General features: G+C 38.3%; 1 protein-coding gene across 2 annotated transcripts in view; it reads right to left on the reverse strand.

The window, feature by feature from the left end:
* The window catches only part of PPP2R5E (protein phosphatase 2 regulatory subunit B'epsilon), a 137409-nt gene that overhangs the window by 12279 nt on the left and 103770 nt on the right, over positions 1 to 21360 (reverse strand). For both annotated transcript variants that reach the window (XM_037503478.2, XM_037503477.2), the window contains exons 5-11: positions 19396 to 19488; positions 6024 to 6154; positions 5853 to 5912; positions 4593 to 4701; positions 3159 to 3212; positions 3005 to 3055; positions 378 to 497 (exon numbers count right to left, since the gene is read on the reverse strand). In XM_037503478.2, the coding sequence (XP_037359375.1) occupies positions 378 to 497; positions 3005 to 3055; positions 3159 to 3212; positions 4593 to 4701; positions 5853 to 5912; positions 6024 to 6154; positions 19396 to 19488 (618 nt within the window). The remainder of the gene's footprint in view (positions 1 to 377; positions 498 to 3004; positions 3056 to 3158; positions 3213 to 4592; positions 4702 to 5852; positions 5913 to 6023; positions 6155 to 19395; positions 19489 to 21360) is intronic.

The following is a 21360-nucleotide window of genomic DNA, read 5'->3' on the forward strand; positions in this document are numbered from 1 at the left end:
GCATAGAATATTAGTGCTCTTTCATTCCTAAGCTTGATTTTGCATTTTCTCTTGAACTGTGGCAGTCCTCACCTTTACTAAGCTACTATACTCAAGACAAGTTATTTTACCATTTTGAGCTTCAGTGTTCACACCTGTACAAATTCTCCTTCCAAGGTGATCATGAGAATTAAAGGCACTAGAAGGAAAGCACCACAGTGCCTGTCATGAAGCAGGTGCTGGAGAGGAAAGTGGCTATTGTTACAAATGCTATCATGTAAGAATAAAAATCAAAAGGTACCTAGTGTCCATTATATTTATTTCAAAACAAATTAAATTTTACCAAAATGAGACATGCCACACAGGTCACTCTGGCTCCTGCCCTCTTCATCACTAACCTGAAAATGGGGGCTAGATACACATTTGGCAATTTGTTTAAACAAAGGTTCTTGAATTTTAACAAATTGTGAAGGTTCAATCACATCCAATATTTCTTCCAGCTCCCCAAGGAACATCACCTGTAAATACATATAAAACACAACATGTCAGGCACTTCATTGAAAAATCCCTATGAACGATGAGGATTAAGTAGTAAGAGTTTGTACTGTCTTAAGAAAAATGTATACATAAAATCAAATATGAAAAAAATCAGGCAAGATCTCATGTTAGGACCTGAGTTCACAAAGATGGTACGTGTTAAGAGCAAGTTTCCTAGAGCATTGAAAATACTCTATTTACCTTGGAAAAAATACTCTTCATGCTATAACTACGACACAGAACAAAGGGAATTTATACACCACAGTGGGGCCCTGCAAAACAGAACTGTCCTGTGGGGCTTCCCTATCTGTCACATCAGCTGACCCCACCCATGCCACTGTATTTCTGGAGCAACGAAGAATGGTCCTCCTGCAGAGATGGCCAGCGTCCACAGTGCACGTGCAGAGATTCACCAAACATTCACAGCCCTGCTTCTGTGCCGCTGCCTCTCTCAGACACACCAGAGAACAGAACCCATTGGGAACAACACAGAAGAGCAGATTCACGCACAAACAGATACCACTTTAAATACTAACACACACCGGCCCATTTTTTACACCACAAACACATGCACACACATGCAAAGCCAGTCATTACAGAGCACAATGAATCTTGGGGCTTCGGCATTCTGTGCCTCACAAAACAGAGCCTGTAGAAAATGGGCCCATGGGCCTCCAGGGTGGCGCAGCGGTTGAGCGCTGGGTTGCGAAGCTGTCCGCAGCCTCTGCAGCGCCAGTTCGATCCCCAGCTGCTCCCCAGCCACCGGGGAGGGTCCCACATGGCACACAGACCTCTCCTGCCTCCCACTGCTCCCCTCAGCAGTGTACTTCGGTCCTTCTGCCTGCTCTGCTCCCCGCTCTGGCTCTGGTGAATTCTCTCACCCTCCTGCGCTTCTGACTATACCCAGTGCTTGTATAAATAAATAAATAAAAATAAATCTTAAAAAAAAAAAGAAGACGACGACAATGGGCCCAACTCAATTGTACAGTCAATCTCTTTAAATATAGTGGAAAACAGGGCATCCCTGGAGGCATAGAGGTTGAAGACACAGTGCTATGAAGCTATCAGCAGCCACTACAACACGAGTTTGATTCCCAGCCAGCCAGGGAGTTAACCTACATGGCGCAGGCAGACACCCTTGTCTCGACTCTCAGCAGTGTATTTCACCTAGATCCTTCTGTTCTGCTCCCAACCCTGTCTCTGGTGAATCCTCTCACCCCCCACACGTCTGGCCTACACCCCAGTTCTTATATGCATAAATAATAAATCTTCAAACATAAATAAATAAATAAATAAATAAATGGACAGAAATAAAAACCAGTTACCCATTTAGGCATAAAAAATAATTACCTTAGAAAAAAATTAATTATGCAATTACAATATGAAAAATGAGAATGGTTTCATATCTTGAGATGCATCTGGGTAGAGATGCAGTTTAACTTTACCTAAAAGGTATTTAAAAAACTAGACAATTTTGGGCCTCCCTGGTGGTGCAGAGGATAAAATCTCAGCTACTAAGCTATCACTACGCACTGCAGCCTGGATTCAATTCCCAGTCAGGGAGCTGACCCACATATGGCACAGCAGACCTTTCCTGTCTCGTCCACTGCTCCCCTCAGCAGGGTATTTCAGTAGATCCGCCTGTTCTGCTCCCCATTCTGTCTGGTGAATACTCTCACCCCCTGCATCTCTGGCCTACACCCCAGTTCTTGTATGCAAAAATAAAAATTTTTAAAAATTACATTTTTTCTGAAATTGTAGGTACTAGAGAATTGAGGCTGACATGGGGAGGGACGTTCTGTTATCAAGATACACAGAGAGAATTTCTCCCAAATTGTCCCCAAATGTAAAACTTAACAGCTAATCTTTTTTGGGGGGCCACTTTCCACATGGTTTGTAAACTTTCAGACGAGTGGGTGAAGATCTGGTAGCTGCTAAACTCACCTCCAAATAAGAGACTCACTCTCCCACAACAATCTCGCATGGCACATACCCAACCCACTCAGTGACTGCAGGTGAGCGATCTTGACGGTCACCTGTGCACAGCTGAAACTAAGGTCTGTTACACATTTTAAGACTGCACACAGGAAGACCCCTTATCCTTTGAAGGGGGTATTTGGTAAGGTTGCTCTAACATCAATCTATAGCAAAACTGCCACACTATGAAGGTGGTCACCAAGAAGGTGACAGCAAGAGCTAGACAGCTAGACACCTGACATGGCTTACTAGAGCTGAGCAGCACAGAGCTAAAAACTCCAGGGTTCAATAATCAGGGAGGTAGTTCTAGACCCACTCACTCATCCTGAGTATACTCAGATGGACAACTTAAGTTCCTCCAAGCATCAATTTCATAATTAGTAAAATGATAATATTTACAGGCCCACCTTACAGAGTTACTAGGATTATGTAGAATAAGCACATTAGCCCAGTGCTGGGCATGCTGCAAAGTATCTAGGAAGCTATTAACAAACTAACATTAAGCACTTACCTCCTTCTGACTACATGTTTTGGGCCAAAACTTCATTAATCCCCTAATAACCTAAAATGAAAAGGAGAAAAACAAACGGCACTTAATTTTTCATATACATTCCCATATAACAGCAGTCTTCTCTGAAGGTTTAAATTATGGAAAAAATACTTACTGGTTCTGTGAGTGAAGGATCTTTCTCCAGAAATTGTACTATGCAATATGCCAGCTGGAGAAACAAAAAATTGAAAGACAAAACTGGAAATTCTATATACTAGGACTCAAAAGATGTATTATTGAAACTTCCTAAGAAGTTTCCAGACTCTGGTTTTAATAACTTCACATTCAATTCATTTCAAAACTAAAATGTGTATGAAGTAAAGTAAAAAGCTACTTTTTCAAGCCAAAGATTGACACTAATAAGACTGCAGGGGGATTTTTAAAAAAGAATACTGGAACATGAGCATCCAGCTAATGAAAAGCAGAGGTGAAATATCATATTCTGTATTATTTGGAAAGTATCTCATCTACATAGTTTGTGCTCTATCTCATGGGCTTCCTTTCTCTCTTTGCTTACATCAATGGTACTGGATCTTACTGTGGTTCCAGAAGAGTTCTATGAGATGTAGGCATTTATCAAAATCTGGCTGACTGCCTGAAATCGGACCAAAGTCATTTCATGAAGAGATAAAAGGCTGTACCTGCCAGAGTTAGAACCTGGGAGGAATGTGGAGAGTTCTATACCTGACGCTAACTCATCTAAGTAAGAATTCTTTTAAATCACCATGAAATGCGCTATCCTATTTCAGAAACTATAGAAGCAAGATTTGTAAAAGGGCTCATAAAGATTCTTGGACAAGAAATCCACCCTTGCGAAACAACATTTCAATGGTGTTCTAAATTAGAAACACATGGACTAATTTTTCCTCGAAACACAGAATTTCACATTTAAAGAGGAACACTGCTCAAAAAAAAAAAAAAAGTGTTACATTTTTATGCACATGCAAAACATTCGTATTGGGGGGGAGCTAGGGACCAGGGGGTTGGAATACTAAAATTGAAATGTCACTAGAAAAATAAAATGCCACTAGATCATTTATCTACCCCCTAGTAACATGCTTCCCATGCAAGGCAGTGTTAGCACAGAAAATTAGAGAGGGGACAAGACAGGGGGTGCTTGCTAAAGTGATGAGGCTGAAAATAAGAAGTGAATATACCAATAAATGTGTTTACTTGTGTGTAGGTAGGAAAGAAATGGTAAATGAACCAAAGAGGGGCAAAGGTAAAGCGACAAACTAAAGCAAATGAGGACAAAACAAAATATTTAGGAACAATGTACATTCTGTTATATACTACATGTTCAACATGTGACCTGGCTAAGTCATCTAGGTTTCTATAAAATGGGATGAGACTCAACAAATGTTCCCCTACTTGAAAAATTCCCATGATTCTCCTACATATGGGGGTGGGAGGGAATATGTTTTTTATTTTCCTTGGGGAGTATTTTAAACTTTAACAAGTTGGGATTTTTTTAAATAAAATCAATATCAAGAAACGCTGAATATGCAAACTTAATTTTGCTTCCAAAAGCAGTTGTACAAAATTCTACCTGCGCATGGAAGAGTGATAAGCTCCTGACAGTGTGTAAAGGGATCAACACTTTCACCAGAAACTGTTTGTGTTCTGCCTTAAGAGGTAATGCAAAGCCATTGATAATACTAGGAGAAAGAAAAGAGACATGAATTAGCAATGTTACCACAACAAGTTAAACTGAGCAAAGTTTTCTTAAGAGATCAGGTTAAATCTTAATCAGTTCACAATTGGTCCAGAATAACCCATAACCCACCCCAATGGCATTCAAGATTTCTAAATTACTTTAAAAAATACCTTTAAGGGGCCTCGCTGATGGTGCAAGGGGTTAAGACGCAACCTATGAAGCTATCAGCAGCCACTGCAGCACGAGTTCGATCCCCAGCCAGGCAGGGAGCAACCCACATGGCGCAAAAGACCTCTCCTGACTCGCCTGCTGCTCCCCTCAGCAGTGTATTTCAGTAGATCTGCCTATTCTGTTCCCCACTCTGTCTCTGGTGAATCCTCTTACCCCCCACACACACCTCTGGCCTGTACCCCAGCTCTTGTATGCATAAATAAATAAATCTTTTTAAAAAATACCTTTAAGTAGAGAGAAACACTAAGAGACAATTTGCTTATGATCTCCCAGCAAAGACTCCTGTGTTCTTCAACCTAGTCAGATGGTTCCCGAAACCTCTTGGATCAAAATCTTTACTTTTCCTTCCCTCTTTTCCTCCCCAATAATCGCCTGCCTTGTTCACTTATAACTTCCAAAAGTCACTGAGAGTAAACCACGATTCCACCTTCCTTTCTCCTCATATTAGGAGGAAACTCTAAGACATTCCATCGTCCGGAGACACTGGCTTCCCCTGCGTGCAGAAACCTACACAATAGCTCTCTTTTTATTTCACTGTTCCAGGGAGCAGCTGCTCAGAAACTACCTTTGGGTACACAGCAAACTTTGCAATTTATTATAAACTTGATTTCAAAAAATATTACAAAGGACAGGTAGCCTAGAAATAAAAATAAAATGTTTTGGAATAACTGTCAATTAGATTCACTGTCTCTGTAATCATGAACAAAATGTTAGCTCTCAGTAATTCCAGTAAAATTTGCAATGCGCAACTGTGGAACAAGGGGAACAAGAAGTCACGTCTTGTTGAGTCAGTTGGGAAACATGCTAAGCATGGTCAGAGGACCCAAAATATGGACAGCCACAGTGTTTCTTGCTTCTCCTATACCTAATTTCCAGAATGCTATTCACCTGAGATGAGCAATTAGCTAAAAATGCACTTACCTTCCTAATATTTCCAGCAGTTCAGCTACACCATTGAAGTGTTCTGTTTCATAAACAAACCTTTACAACAAAAAAAATCAAGTCAGCACACTACGTTTAAATGGTTTAGGTTTACTTAGTACTTCTATAAAACCACCAATTTTGCTTCTCCTCCCCCCACCGTTTACTTACCTTAGAAAAATATTGTTAATCTGTTTTCGGATAAATGCTCTAAGACCAAGAAACTTGCCATAAATTCTGTGTAAGACTGTTTTTAAGTAGTCCCGTTCCCGAGGGTCTTCGCTGTCAAATAGCTCCAAAAGCTGTTTTAAATGAAACAGTATAGCTGTCAAAAGCAGTTTCAGAAAAGGATTTATTGTCACTCGTTATTTAATACCCCTTATTCACTTCCTCAAAAATTTATTGAGTATCTGTTATGTGCCAGGTACAGTTCGAGTCTTTGGGAATACAGTAATAAATAAGTCAAACAAAAAGGTTTATATTCTAGTGAAGAGATACACAATAAAAGTGCAATCACAATTATAGGTAACACATACCCAGCACTTAGTATGATCATCAAGAATTTTCTAAGGAATCTACTTACATTAATCCTCCCTATGAGACAGTTTTATAACCTATTTTACAGATAAGGACAGGGACCTAGAGATAATAAGTAACTAGCCCATGGTCTCACAGCCAACAAAGGACAGTAGAGGGACTTGAACCCAATGAGTCAAGCCTTTAGAGTACCTTATCTCAACTTCCGCACTATGCAACTGATTATGTTCCAAATATATAGTTAAGCCATCAACTCTACCAGAGGATAACGGTAAATGAAACAATGTAAACCAAACCAAATATCAAAAAGTCCCCAATGATACTGGCAATGTACTCTCTCAAGATCTTAGCTCTTGTTACACGGGTAAGCTCACTTTGTCAATATTCATTGAGGTGAACATTTACAATTTCTATATATATATGTCAGAGGTGAATAACATCTTTTAAGCTCTAATCACTTTTAATCTAAAGTCAATAAATGAATCCTGAAAACACATGCCAACATATATACCTGTACAGAATGTTCGTTCATAGCAGCGTAACTCACAATAGCCAAAAACCGAAAACAACCCAAATGTCCATCAACCAATGAATTTAGGATAAGCAAAATGTGATGCAATGGAATATTAATAAGCCACAAAAAGGAATGATGTGCTGACATGTCCTCACATGAATGAGCCCTTCAAACATTATGCCTCAGGAAAGAAGCCAGACACAAAAGGCCATATATAGTATAACTCCATTTATATGAAATATTCACAGCAGGCAAATCCACAGAGACAAGAAAGCAGAATGAGGAGTGACTGACTGCTAATAAATCTGATGTGCTTTTTTGGGGGGGTGACAAGACTGATATGTGAATATACACTGAACTGTAAACTTCATATGGGTGGTATATGAATTATATCTCAATAAAGCTGCTTCTTTTTTTTAGGTAACAGGAGCAGATTTCTCTAGCTGAAGAACAAACTTGGAGATGGGTTTGAATTTTATTGTGTTCTTCCTACATTCATTATCACATCTCAATAAAGCAAAACTCACAGTTCTAATGTCAACTTTGCAGCCAAACATGCCATGAGCATATAGACAGCATACAACTTAACACCAACAACACTTTTACTAAAAAAAACTGATCAAGACATACAGAAGCATGATTTCAGGTGATAAAGATATGAAGCGGAGACTGACAGCAGAAGAACAACTCAGTAGGCAGTAATCTAATCAATTATCTATTTTTGCCTGATGCTTAGACAAAGCTATGTGCTAAAAATGTCCTTAGAATAATGCCAGAAAGCACAAACAGGGTAGTTTTCAAAAATGAGATGTAATTTTTAGCTACATAATGTCATGTACCCATTCATTTGTTCAAAAAATGAACATTTCAAAAAAATATGTATGCCTTTAAGAGCCCGTCACCACGCAAGGTGTCAGGAATACAATAATTAGCAAGACGATAATTAGCAAGCACAATCTGCTTCCATAACACCTAGTTTAAATAAACAGCATGATAAGTGGTTAAGGATGTTGTATAAATACATAGCAGACATAGCTTACTCTACATGGGGAAAATGGAATGATCAGGGAAGACTTCTAGAGGAAGTGACATCCAGGGCAACCTTGAAGTAATGAGGAGGTAGATGTAGGAAAGAGTGTTCATGGCAAATCCTGTAGCACATACTGAATAGAAGATACTTTTCAATACCTGCTATCTCTCTGTTCACTTAGCCATTCAATTCATCAATCAATCTTTGCACATGCTGGGGATATATACTACATGCACAAAATGATGTAAGATCTCTAACCTACTCAGCCCATTCATTGTTGGTGGAGATGATTAATCTTTTTTAATTTTTTAATTTGGGTTCTACTTTAAAGTGTTGTAAAAGGATTTAATGAGCAATTTGTAACCAACATAAGATTTGAGGGGGTGTATGTACTGTTAGCAAAACTTGAATTAACTATGCTTACATACTGCTAATCTTAAGAGTTTCATGAAAACAATAATCAAAAGAAAATTATTTAATGTTTTCATTAGATCCTCAAAGAAAATGCATTACCAGACACCTAACTTGAGTCATTTCAGAAGTCATAAATGTTATACATATATATTATACACAGATATGTGAGAAATATGGAATATGAATTGCAGTGTATAATTTTTCTACTGCTCCACAGAACATACCTTTGATGATTTTATAATGTTAGAGACAAAAGTAAAAGTATAATAATGCAAAGGTCAAAACAGGGAAGAGTAGGATGAGCCCTGACTTCTAAAACAAAATAATATGTGTGCTTAAAATATATACCCCAAACACCTCCCACATAGAAAAGTACTAAGAAATGTAATTTGACATCTATAAATGTGTAGCTGGTCTGTGCCCCTTACAACATAACAGGCAGCTTCTTGTAAACAGAGGAGGGGTGGGGGTGGAGGAGGAGGAGGAAGAAGAAGAGGAAGCAGCTGCAAGTAGCAGCAGCTGCTGCAACATTTTCAAGGTGACTACAGAGCAGAGACAGACCTGTCAACATGCTGCCTCCTACTTTACAAAACCAGCCTTCCTGAAGCTAACAAACGGGAATGGACTGTAGTGATTTAACCAAAGAATCCGCCTTTGAAGCTCATACTAAATCTACAGTGAAATGAAAAGGGCAAAACGAAAAAGGGCCCTCCAGCTAAACAAGGGGGACTAGATCTCTCCTCTTGAAACTTTCCTGAGATGAGAGTAAAGGAATAAAGATGGAAAGCGGAGTAGACAAATTTACATACTTTTCAAAAGTGGAAAGAAGATGGCAAGGGGTAACTATCTTTCTCCACTCCGTTAGATTTTCCAATCTGCAGCAGGGAGGGAAGCCAACAAGAAGCCAGTCAGAGTCCTTGAAAGGTTTAAGACACCAGATATATCTGATGGCTACGGTGTGAGGACTGAAAACAGGACTGACCAAAAATTTGTGAAGAGAGTAACTAACCTCTCAGATCCCTATCCTGTGCAATGTCCTACTACTGAAGATTTATAATCCCAGTCTGAAGAGAAGAAATGAGCAAGTCTCTAGCCCTGGGGACATGGCACACAGCTAAGCAAAGTGCTCATTGAAAATAATCACATTAAATCAAACTGTATCCTGAAGAGTGAGACCTTTGTCAGTCCTCTTTTCTGTGCAAGCAACTGATTCTAAACAAGACAGGAAATTAGAAGGTCCCTCTTGGGGAGGAAACTGACAGTCTCACAAGGAAAAAATGGCAAGGCTTTTGCCCAATATGCCAAGCAGTTCACCCCCTCCAACCACCCAACACAAACAAGTTCTAAGAGGTTTTTCTAATAACTAACACATGATGATGAAGGCAAGCCTAGGATCATCAGACATTCTACGACAAAAGTTAGACCAAAATAAACAATCATAAAGGGCTCAGAGGATATAGCCATAGTGAAGGAAGAGGGGACAAAAAACTGCAGAAAAGAACCTGCAAAATAAATATACAGGATACCTAAATCCAAAAAAGAATGCTATTACATATTAATATTCAGAAATAAAAAGAGCTTTTGGAAATACAAAATTAAACAGAAATATAATTCTCAGGTAGACTGGGATAGTACAGTGACAAACACTCCCCAAACTATAACCAAAAGACAATGATAAATATAGAAGAAAAAAAATAGAGGCTCAATCCAATTTCCTACTGTGTAAGTCAGACACATATGAAGAGCTCTGCGAGGGCACATGCTTTTATTTTCCTCCTAATTTCAGGTCCAACACATGTAACATACAGGCAACAGACACAAAACACAAACAGAAAACAAAGAGAAGGAAATTATCTGGGAAAGAATTCAATAAAATATTTCAGAGGGATGGGGGAGGGGAAGGACATGAGTTTCAATATACATAAGAGTCATTATGTTCCCTGCACAATAAATGAACAAAAATTCACACCAAAGTACATCACTTTGAAGTTTCCGGGCTTTGGGAACAAAGAGTAGATCTCAAAAGTCTTACAGACAAAGTCATTCACTATTAAAGATGAGTTCAGCGGTGTAAGCCTTTCAATAACACTGGACGCTAGAGGAAAAAAAGAGGAAATTTCTTTCAAGATCTGAGGAACTATGGGTTCTAACCTATAAATCCATACCTAGCCAAAATGTTGATCAAGTAGTAGGTAGAATAAAGACATTTTAGAGAATAAGGTCTCAAAAAATTTTATATCCCATTCACGTTTTCTTGGGACACAACCAAAGGACGTGCTGCAGCACGTCCTAAAAGAAGGGAAATGAAGCAAAGACAGTCCAGAGGGTGACAAAAGGAAGTCCCAGGAGCATCAGTGTGGAACACACAGCCTCAAGGACACACGACTAGCACCAACTATAGTGAGATGACTGGGGTTCCAGGAAGGAGGCCTCCAGAGGAACAATTTGCAAGTGAGGGACTACCTGATGTGTAAGGACATACTGAGAAGAGGTGAAAATAAAGGGATCAACTAGAGACCAACACACAGAAAAGCAAGCAAGTGAAAAATAAGTCAACTAGTCATTCCAGGGATTAAAAAAAAAAGTCCTATAAGAAAATAAAAGCATTATGACATAGTAGGTGCCTCAGCTATAAACAATGCAAATATTATAATCTGACTTAATAAAATTTTATGACATAACTGTATCAGCAAGATATAGAGGAGGGAGAAAATAGTCTGTAGTAGAAATAGATAAAATCAAATTAAAAAGCAAGTGCTAGCAATACAAGGATGTTATTTTAGAAAAATGGAAAAAAAATATAAGAAATAGCTATAAGACTTTAAGTACTTCTAGGAAATGAGACACTGGGTTAGGGAAGGATGAGGTGGGGGGTTGCTAATCTTCATAGTAAACCACATAAATAGATTCGAATCTTTAAAGCAGACATTATTTTTTAATTAAAACTTATTTTTAAAGAGTAAGAGTCAAAGCTTTGAAACAAAAAATCCACTTAGGGATCTCCCTGGTGGTGCAAGGGGTTAAGACGCAGCACTATGAAGCTACCTGCAGCCACTGCAGCACAAGTTGAATCCCAGGCCAGGGAAGAGACCCACATGGCACAGCAGATCTCTCCTGACTCGCCCGCTGCTCCCCTCAGCAGTGTATTTCAGTCAATCTGCCTGTTCTGTTCCCCACTCTGTCTCTGGTGAATCTTCTCACCCCCAAAATCTCTGGCCTGTACCCCCGTTCTTGTATGCATATATAAATAAATCTTAAAAAAAAAAAAAAAGCATTGTTAAGAAAATGAACAGTTCAGTGATAGACCAGGAAAAAAAAATCCACTTAGCCTTTGTTAGAATAAAAAAACAACTGTCCTGCCCAATTCTAGTCAAAGAATGGTTTTAAAGAACATCAGGAATCCTCAGGCAAAAAAAATCAATGAAGCCAGTACTCTACATGTTTTCATCGAAACTTTTGTTTTCGTGTACACTAAAGTCAGATCTCCATACCCCTGACCTTTCTACTACCTGAAAAAAAAAAGATTTCTTCTTAATACCTTCAACTCATAACACACAGGGAGAAAAATAGCTCAGAATCAAGAATCAGCCAAGAGCAATCTGCAATGAATCAGAACAACTCAGGGGGCCACTATATGCAATGAGTCACCTGCAGCAACCGCTGACAAAAGAACCGTGGGGACAAGAGATCAGAAAGTTGCACATCATAAGCTTCTAACAATTCTGACTTCAAGACGCCACTGGAAATTCAGTGGAGAAATTTCCAAGGCATAAGTCAGACACATGAAAAGCTCTGCCAGGGCACATGCTTTTATTTTCTTCCTAATTTCAGGCATTCTACCCACAAACTAGAGAAGTCCATTCTTTTCTCCCTCAAGTCTTCATTCTAACTGATTCAAGAAAATTTTGTGATTTAAATCTTCAAACCACCAATTTGATCAGCATTTCAAATAGAGCTGTTGTGCTACATATGGTGCTCTGTAGTGGGAAGCAGCCAGAGACAGGCTACAGAATTTGTGGGCCCAGTGCAAAATGAAAATGCAGTGCTCCTTGTTCAAAAATCATTAGGAATTTCTAGACAACGACAGCAAAGTGTTAAATCAAGTTCAAGGCCCTCTGAGCGCAGGCCCATGAGGCCAGTGAGGCTGGTGAGTCTGGCAGGCCCTGGATGCTGCAGCTAGAGCAGGAAAGCTTGTTTTTAAGGTTTCTGAGTTACAGGTTGGATAACATGGATGAGGTGATTTATTGTTAATTACTGATGGTTATCTGATAAAATTTCTGGTAGAAATGAATTCACTGAAGTTTATTTGCTATAATAAAAAGCAAATAAAATAGAGAAAAGGTAAACATTTTGACATATTCAAGGAACTGTTTGGAAAATGGTTCTTTGTATTAGAGCTGAGATTCAAAGCGTCATGGAATTTATTTCAGTTTCAAATTTAAAATGTAATGGGTTGGTGTGTGTCATGTCCAATTTGTCTTGAGTTTTAAAAAACATAACAAAAGGTCACTTTTGAGGACAGGCTGAATGATTTGCGTAATTTCCATGATAATTAAGTCACCTTTCAGCTAAATATAACTGCAAATGTAAAGCACAAATTACTAAATAGCTATCTCCAGCAGTACATATGTTTATGGGGATACTTGAATAGTATGTCTCTTAGCAACCACTGACTGCTTTTCAGATTTACAGTGTGGCTGAAAGCTGCCTTTATAAATATGCTGTTACACTCTTGCCATGGTAATTCACCCAATGAAATAACTCAAGGTTTGGCAATTCATTTTTTGTCTAGATGGGGAAGAGGGATGAGATCATAAAGAATATATTTTCCCCACCCTCCTATAGAGATGAAAACTATCTTTACTGGGAAAAGACAACATTGTGTGATAAGCCTAGGTGAGTCTACATGCTCAGAGCTACAGAAGACAGTTACCAAGTTACCTAAGTCTGCAATCAACATTACCATAGACACAAGAATAGTACGTAATCAACTGACTATCTTTGATAAAAGTGCTAGTTTTCCTATGTATATACTTAAGTATATAAGAAATGCTAGAGGCTACATAAATCTAGATTTAATACGTGTTACAATGAAATTTAAGCAAGCCAGTCATATCATTTTTAAACTGTAAGCCCTTTAAAAGTGCAAGTCACAGACTGTCTTACTAGCCCATTAAAAATCTGGATTTCCTGCTTCTCTTTGAAAAATCAGAAGATCCAGAAACAGCTGGCCGACTTGCCTACCAGTCAACAGCTAACAAGAGCAGATTGGCAGCCAGGATCAAGCTCTCTGCAACTGTCTTTATCCTTTCTGTAACGCCCAGATCTCTTCATTATGTACCCCTTGTGTGGCCTCCCTGATAATCTGAATGTGCTATTCCTGGTTTTCATGCTCTGGGTACTACTAAACATTCACTTTCAACACTGACTGGAAGAAATAGGTTGGTGAACAGATGAGAATCTAGAGACAGGGAAAACACATTTAACATCTTCAAAAAATCTCAATAGGGCCTCCCCTGGTGGCGCAGTGGTTGAGCACTGGGCTGAGAAGCTGCCCGCCGCAGCCTCTGCAGCGCCGGTTCGATCCCCAGCTGCCGGGCGAGCGTCCCACACGGTGCGACAGACCTCTCCTGCCGCGCCCGCTGCTCCCCTCAGCCATGCATTTCGTCAGTTTGCCTGTTCTGTTCCCCACTCTGGCTCTGGTGAATTCTCTTACCCTCCGCGCTTCTGACTGTACCCAGTGCTTGTATAAATAAATAAACAAATCTTTTTTTTTTTTAATCTCAATAGCCAGAGAAAAGCCACATCAGTAGAATCTAAAGAGTGCTTGATTTTTAGAATGGTGAAAGTCAAATTTCAAAAAATTCCTAATGCACTAGGTAAGACATGATAGAATAACACAAGGTAGACATCATGGACTGAGGCTATTTTAAAAAAACAACATAAGATCTCAAAAGAAGAACTGATCTTAATAAAAATAGTGACAGGAGCAGCACAACACTACTGTGTGTAGGAATTGTCATACATGCTTTTGTATGTATTCACTAATTAAATTTCCAAAACAATCATACAATGTACCTATTACAATAGTAGGGATATACTGCATCTACTTTCCAGATGAGGAAACTGAGGCATAGAGGAGTGATATAATTTGCCTAAAGTCACAAATTAAAAAGCGGCAGAGCATGAATTCAAAACAGTGCATACATGTAACCACTATACTGCTGCCTGATAAGGAAGAAAAATGGGAGCTACTGAAAAAGGCTCTAGAGGCAACACAGAAAACTATCCATCCAGCTTCGATTTTAAATAGACATATACAAGTGATGAAAGGAAGGAACTAAAAGGAATGTTAAGTAGAGAAGACTGGTGCTGTCTTACAAAAATAGTTCTAGGAAGGCTAATGTACACAACTATCTAAAGCTTATGGAAAAATCAAGGTAAGAAATGATTATGGGGCCTCCCTTGGTGGCGCAGCGGTTGAGCACTGGGCTGCGAGGCTGCCTGCAGCCTCTGCAGCACCGGTTCGTTCCCTGGCTGTCGGCGAGGGTCCCACCCAAAAAAAAAGAAAAGAAAGAAATGATTATGTACTTGTAATTGAAATGTCTGTGTTGTATTTATTGATCATAACATATTGTTTTAATAAAAAAAGAGAAATAAAAAATTAGAAAATGAAGATCATCCCATATAATCACATCCTATGCAGATAATTAACGATTTGGTGTATATCCTTCCAAAATTTTTAGGCTGTATACAAACATACCTGTTCTCTAAGGGACTCAGGGGTCTCCCTGGTGGCGCAGGCAGTTGAGCGCAATGCTGTGAAGCTGTCCACAGCCTCTGCAGCACAGGTTCGATCCTGGCCAGCCAGGGAGATACCCACATGATGCGGCAGACCTCTTCTGTCTCATCCGCTGCTCCCCTCAGCAGTGTATTTCAGTCAGTCTGCCTGTTCTGCTCCCCACTCTGTCTCTGGTGAATCCTCTCACCCTCCCACACATCTGGCCTTACCCCGGTTCTTGTATGCATGAATAAATAGATCTTTAAAAAAACAAAAAGAAAATTTGATTTCCCTTAAAAAAAAAAAAATAAGGGACTCAGGCTAAAAGCAAAGAAATTCACAACGTTCCATAATGTGTATATTTTCACTTAAAAACACTATGTATAGAGCTCTATCTCACTTTTTACAAACTGATGAACATTCCACTATAACAATGTCCACAATTTATTCAACCAACTTCCTACTGAGGAACTTTTAAATTGTTTTCAATTTTCTAATAATTATTGACTATTATGCACTCAATATTCTTGTACATATACATTACACTGTCAGAATGTAAATGTTTAGTCAAAGCTTAAGTTGACAGAATACTATGAGATTTCCTCAGAGGACTAATCAATTAATGTATGTGCAAGTATGTAAGAAAACACTGAGGCTCAGAATAGTAAAAAATCTGCCCAAATTGCCAGTTTAAGGTAGGGATCCCATCTTTGTATCCATAGCGCCAACTGAAATAAGCACATTTAACAGCTGTCAGGTTCAGGGTGTATCCTATTTTACTTATCCTATTACCCCCATTTCATGAATGAAGATACTCAAGCATGGGCAGCAAGTGTATAAACTTGCTGAAAACCATAGAGTATGTAGGTCAAAGAGCCAGGGTTTAAGTGCAATTGCTTGGCAAACAGAACTGGAACTTCTGGCTTCAGGGTGGTCATGTTTCTCCAGTATTACCACAATGAACAGGGAGATTGGGTCTATATGCTGAAGGAAGCTTGACCCCATGGGACAACAGACCTAGTGGACCCATTCTGTTCAGATCTCATGAAAAAATGCTCATTATCACTTATCATCAGAGAAATACAAATCAAAAACACAGTGAAGTACCATGTCACATCTATGAGAATGGGTCATATCAGTAAGGCCAGAAACAACAAATACTGATGCACATGTGGAGAAAAAGGAACCCTCCCACACTTGTCGGTAGGACTGTAGACTGATACAGTCCCTGTTAAAAGCAGTGTGGAGGTTTCCCAAAAATATTAAAAACAACTACTACATGATCAAATATAGGTATCTATCTGAAGAATGTTAAAAAGAAACTAATGTGAAGGAATAATGCACTTCTGTGTGCACTGCAGCACTATTACAAGAGTCAAGTTATGGAAACAACCCAAGTGCCCAATGACAGATGAGTTAATTAAGATGTGGTATATTACCCAATGGAAAATTATTTAGCTATTAAAAAAAAAAGATGAACTCTTGCAATCTGTGACAACATGGATGGGAATGAAAAGGATAATGCTGGATAAAGTAAGTTAAAAAGTGCAAGACAAATAATATATGGTTTCATTTATATGTGGAATATCAAGAAACAAAAGAAAAGGTCAGTCAAAGCCAATCACAAACCTTAGAAATCTGACTGTAGAATTGAGCTACCAGAGAGGGAGGGAGATGCTAGAGAACAAAGCATGGGGGGTACCCGATGGACTATAGTAGAGACTATAGGTGCCTTAGTGGTGGGTATAATGTGACGTCCATCTGGTGACATCTCTGTCAAACATCCTTTATCTCTAAGCCACATACAATATTGTAAGCCAGTATTACCTCAATTAAAAAGAAGAAAAGCAATGCTTCAAAGAGCTCACAACCCAGCAACCACACCCTGTCCTCTAAGGGTCCCTTAAAAGTCTTATGTCTTCTGCCACCCGTTAGTCCTTGGGGACTTTCCATAACCAAGCTCTTCGAGCTGTGAGCCTTAAGCATTCCACTCTTACTCTTTGTAATCCAGTTTCATCATTGACTTGGATCAAGCTTGTGTGAGGCAATTATGATAGCATCCCCTTTAAAGGAAATGAGTTTGAATCCTCTTTTCATATTCTGAATGACTGCCAGGATATTAAAATGATTTTGAAAGAAAAATAATTTTTTTTATTACCCCAAAGCTCATATTCTCAACTTCAAAAAAGGCCTATTAGAATGTATAGGGAAATCAGAATTCAAATTCTGAACTAACTTTCTTTCTACTACATCATATTAAAGTAGCTCAATGCTTACTTCATCTTTACTGACTAGGGAGTGAGAGTCAGAATAGATTGTAAAGAATAAAGTTAGCCATTATTGAAACTAAGTTTAAATCTTGCCACTACATGTTTTTTCTGAATAAATAAGTTATTCTGAGATTGCGCAAACTCTTTTTGAGATCTGTGAGAATCCACAGAGAAAATCTGCTGAAAGAAAAGCAACAAGGTAAATGTCATCTTGATTTGCAAAAGGGAAAAAAGTACCATGGCTCCCAAGTCACAAGAGAGCTGCGCTAGGCGTAGGTACAAAGCACATCGGCACCACATCACAGCACCACTGGAGTCTGTGGGGCATAGAAACAAGCAGGGAGGAGTGAGGGTTTGATGAGCTAACTCTAGGGTTCTGAAGTGTGAAGACCTGCCAGCTCAAGTTAATGCAACAACTAGATGGGGGGTAAGGAGGAGGTTGGAGGCAGGGGAAGGATACAACAGAGTGCAATCTCAGCAATAATAATGCTTCAAGCATCAAAAGGCCCATCCATTCCCCAGCAGGTCTCAAGTTGGAACCAAATCTTCTCAGAGGGGAATTCAGGAGAAGCAGGCGGGGAATTAAGGGCATACTTCTAGAAGATGCTGGAATTCTAGGTAAGTCTTCAGCAGTAGGAAAAGAGACTAGAGCCAACTTTATGGGTTACCAACATGAATGAACAGGATATTCTGGAAAATTGCCAGTAACAGGCACCCAGGCATATCCCTCAGTTAATACACTGGTTAGTCATATGATTATATTCGAGTACCATTCAATGGTGCTGTTGATTCTGCCCATTCCTTTCATGACTAAGTTAGGAACTGCGGTGAGCCCTGGTATGAAGGCTGAGTTCATCAACAGACAACAGAGGGATGACCAAGAAGGCAACAGAGGGATGCTAAGAATGAGGCAGGGGTTGAAAACAAAAAGTATAAATTTTACAATACAACAAAGGTAATGACACTCTAGAGTAAATTTCAAACTGGTCCAAAAATGGAATTCAAATACTGCTGACTAGTGAAACTGTGCTAAAATAAAGAGAAATTATTGCTAACGGTATGCCACAGGCACCTATCCTTAGTTCTGGCTAGTTTAACAATTTTAATCAATGACTTAGAAGAGGCCCGTAGCTAGTATATTCAAGAAAGTCACAGATGGGATACAGATGGAAGGCACAGTGAGTAAGTAGATGATAGAATCAAGATCCAGAAAGACTTCAAAAGGCTGGGGAGAAATGATATTCCATAGAAATACATGTCAGATCCTACACCTACATCTAAAATGAAAAAAAGCAAACTACAAAATGAACAAAAACAAGAAAAATATGGTTTTATACAACGACATGCATAAAGCTAAATTAGATTTCAGTAAAGAACACAAGCATAACACAAGTTAGCAGTATCATGTGGAATAAGAGGAGCTGAGACGTTCCCTGTAAGAAGCCTAACATGCCCGGAAAGGGGAGGAGAACCTAACGTTAAGCTGCACTGAACTGAACAGGTTCTGGTCACCGTGTTCATCTACAGAGGTCATCCTGAGGACAAATGGATACACACTGGGGATTTCAAAAACTGACAAATGAGACAAAGTTCACAACACTAAGAATTCATTCTACAGCAGAGAACTCATACTGACAGCTGGGAGGCTAGATGCAAAAAAGCAGATGGGCTTAGCTTCTCCTGAATAAGATTTTAGAAATTTTGTTAGAAATTAGAAAATCAGAAATTTAGAAAAATTTCACATAAAAAATAAAAATTTATTTCTCTTGGGGAAAAAGTCTGGCAATAAGTGAAGGAAGAAGGGTAGCCAAAGTTCTCTAGTCTTATTATCCCCTCTTATTGTCCCTGCTCTCCCTCCCCCCACCACACACAGACGCACACGCACATGTTTATTAGCTGATATAACAATTGTTATAAGATTTTTTAACAAATATCAAGAGAAACTGAGATACAGTGTAAGTAACAACAAATACATGCAACCATATGAATTTGCTTACCTGTAATACAAATTTCTGATCTATGTATTTTTTGGCAATGCTGGGCTGGAATTCTTGGCTTTCCAAAAATCGTATGAAAAATTCATATACAAGCTGCAACAAACAGATTATTCAAATTATAATTCATTGAGAACATTGTCAAAAACCATGAAAAACACTAAAACTGACAGGGCTTGGAAAATTGGGTTTTAATATCAATCAACTAGTTTTGCTAGCCTTTCTTGTAGTTCACAGTTTATTATATTTTTTAATTTTAAAATTAGAAAATTCAGCCAAAGCAAATAAAAATACCCCATAAACTCACCATTCTGATAATCACTGCTAATATTTTAATGTAGAAACTTCCCAATTTTTCTCTATACCTCTACAACATATAAATGTACTAAAAGTATAATTTATAGTTCTATAAACTACTTTTACCATCTGAAGAATATATCATCTAAGTCATCACTCTTAGTAGCTACAAGTAGTCCAAATGTAATTTAAAATCAATAATTCCAATATTCATAATTAGTCTAAATAATCTATGTGTGGACATTTAAGCAAGTTCTAACTTGCCTCTCTATTAAATGATGCCACAATGTCATATCATGTAACAAACATGAGCATACACTCACTGAATTATTAGTTCTAAAAGTGGAATTGTTAGATCAAAAGATACCCACACACACACTGAGTATTCTCAATATTGATTGCCAAATTTTCTTTCAGGCAGTCTATGGCAATTTTTACTCCTCTAGGTGATGATGGTGCAGCAGAATATTCTCATCTGCACAGTCAACTCCAACCAGCTACATAAACACTAGAGGAGTCACTACTTATGCTTGTGCATGATAATCTGTTAAAGCATACATTAGGTCCTGGTATAGCACACAACAGAAAGCAACAGGGCATCAAAAAGAACTTTTACCAGACACTTGTTATGAAACTTAACTCTGTCCTTTACTAGCCACAGACAAGTTCATTTCTCTAAAACACTATTTCCTCTACTGTATAATGGGGATAATGCCTAAAATTCAGTATAATAATATATGTAACACATATCACCACTGTCACTGTTGCCTAAAACAGTAGTCTTAAGTGTTTTAGTCTCACTTCTTTACACAAAATTATTGAAGAATCCCAAAAAGCTTGTTTGTATGATATATACACACATATATAATTAGAAATAAAAACTGAGAAAATTTGTAACATGTATTATTTCATTTCATAACAATAAAATATATGTAAAATAACACTTTTGTAAAATAACTATTTTCAAAAAAACTATTGAGAAGAGAGGTATTATTTTTAATTTTCATAAATCTCTGTAGTGACATATTAAAAGATAGATTATTATTTCCTGCATTCAATCTGTTGTCATAGCTTTGTTGCTTAAAAGTATATGAAGAACATCTATCCTCCTACAGATGTAGTAGTATGAAAAAAGGAGAGTATTTTTGTAGCCTTTTCACATAACTGGAGATAAAACTCATTGATACTACATCAAAACACAACAGTCATTTCTTAAAGATGAGCTTCAATGTAGAATCTGAAACTATATCAATGAATTTTTTGCACTAAATTCTAATCATCTGTTTTGCACTCTGAATGGACCTTTAGCCATTTCCTGGTTTCCTAATATCACACTGTCGACTGAAAAGCAGTGATTTACTATGCTGTGTAGATTTCTCAAATGTTGATACATTTCATTACACAGCATCAAAACAGTCACATTTCTTAATAGCTTCAATTTTATCAAAAAAGCCTTTACGTTCCGGGAAGCAGTAAAGTTCAAAGTGACATATATAAGACAAAAACAAGGTTTCCAAAATTCTAATTTTGAATTTTGCTCTACATTTTATCAGTGGCAACAACAGCTTTCATTATTTGTCTCAGAGAAAATATCCCCAATTGTCCAAGTCAGAATAACCATGGTTTGCTGTCAAATGATATTTCATGAAAAACAGTTAACATGACATTTCA

The sequence above is a fragment of the Talpa occidentalis genome, unplaced genomic scaffold (genome assembly GCF_014898055.3).
Source record: "Talpa occidentalis isolate TD23 unplaced genomic scaffold, MPIMG_talOcc4v2.1 talOcc4.11, whole genome shotgun sequence".
In the NCBI taxonomy this organism is placed as follows: Eukaryota; Metazoa; Chordata; class Mammalia; order Eulipotyphla; family Talpidae; genus Talpa; species Talpa occidentalis.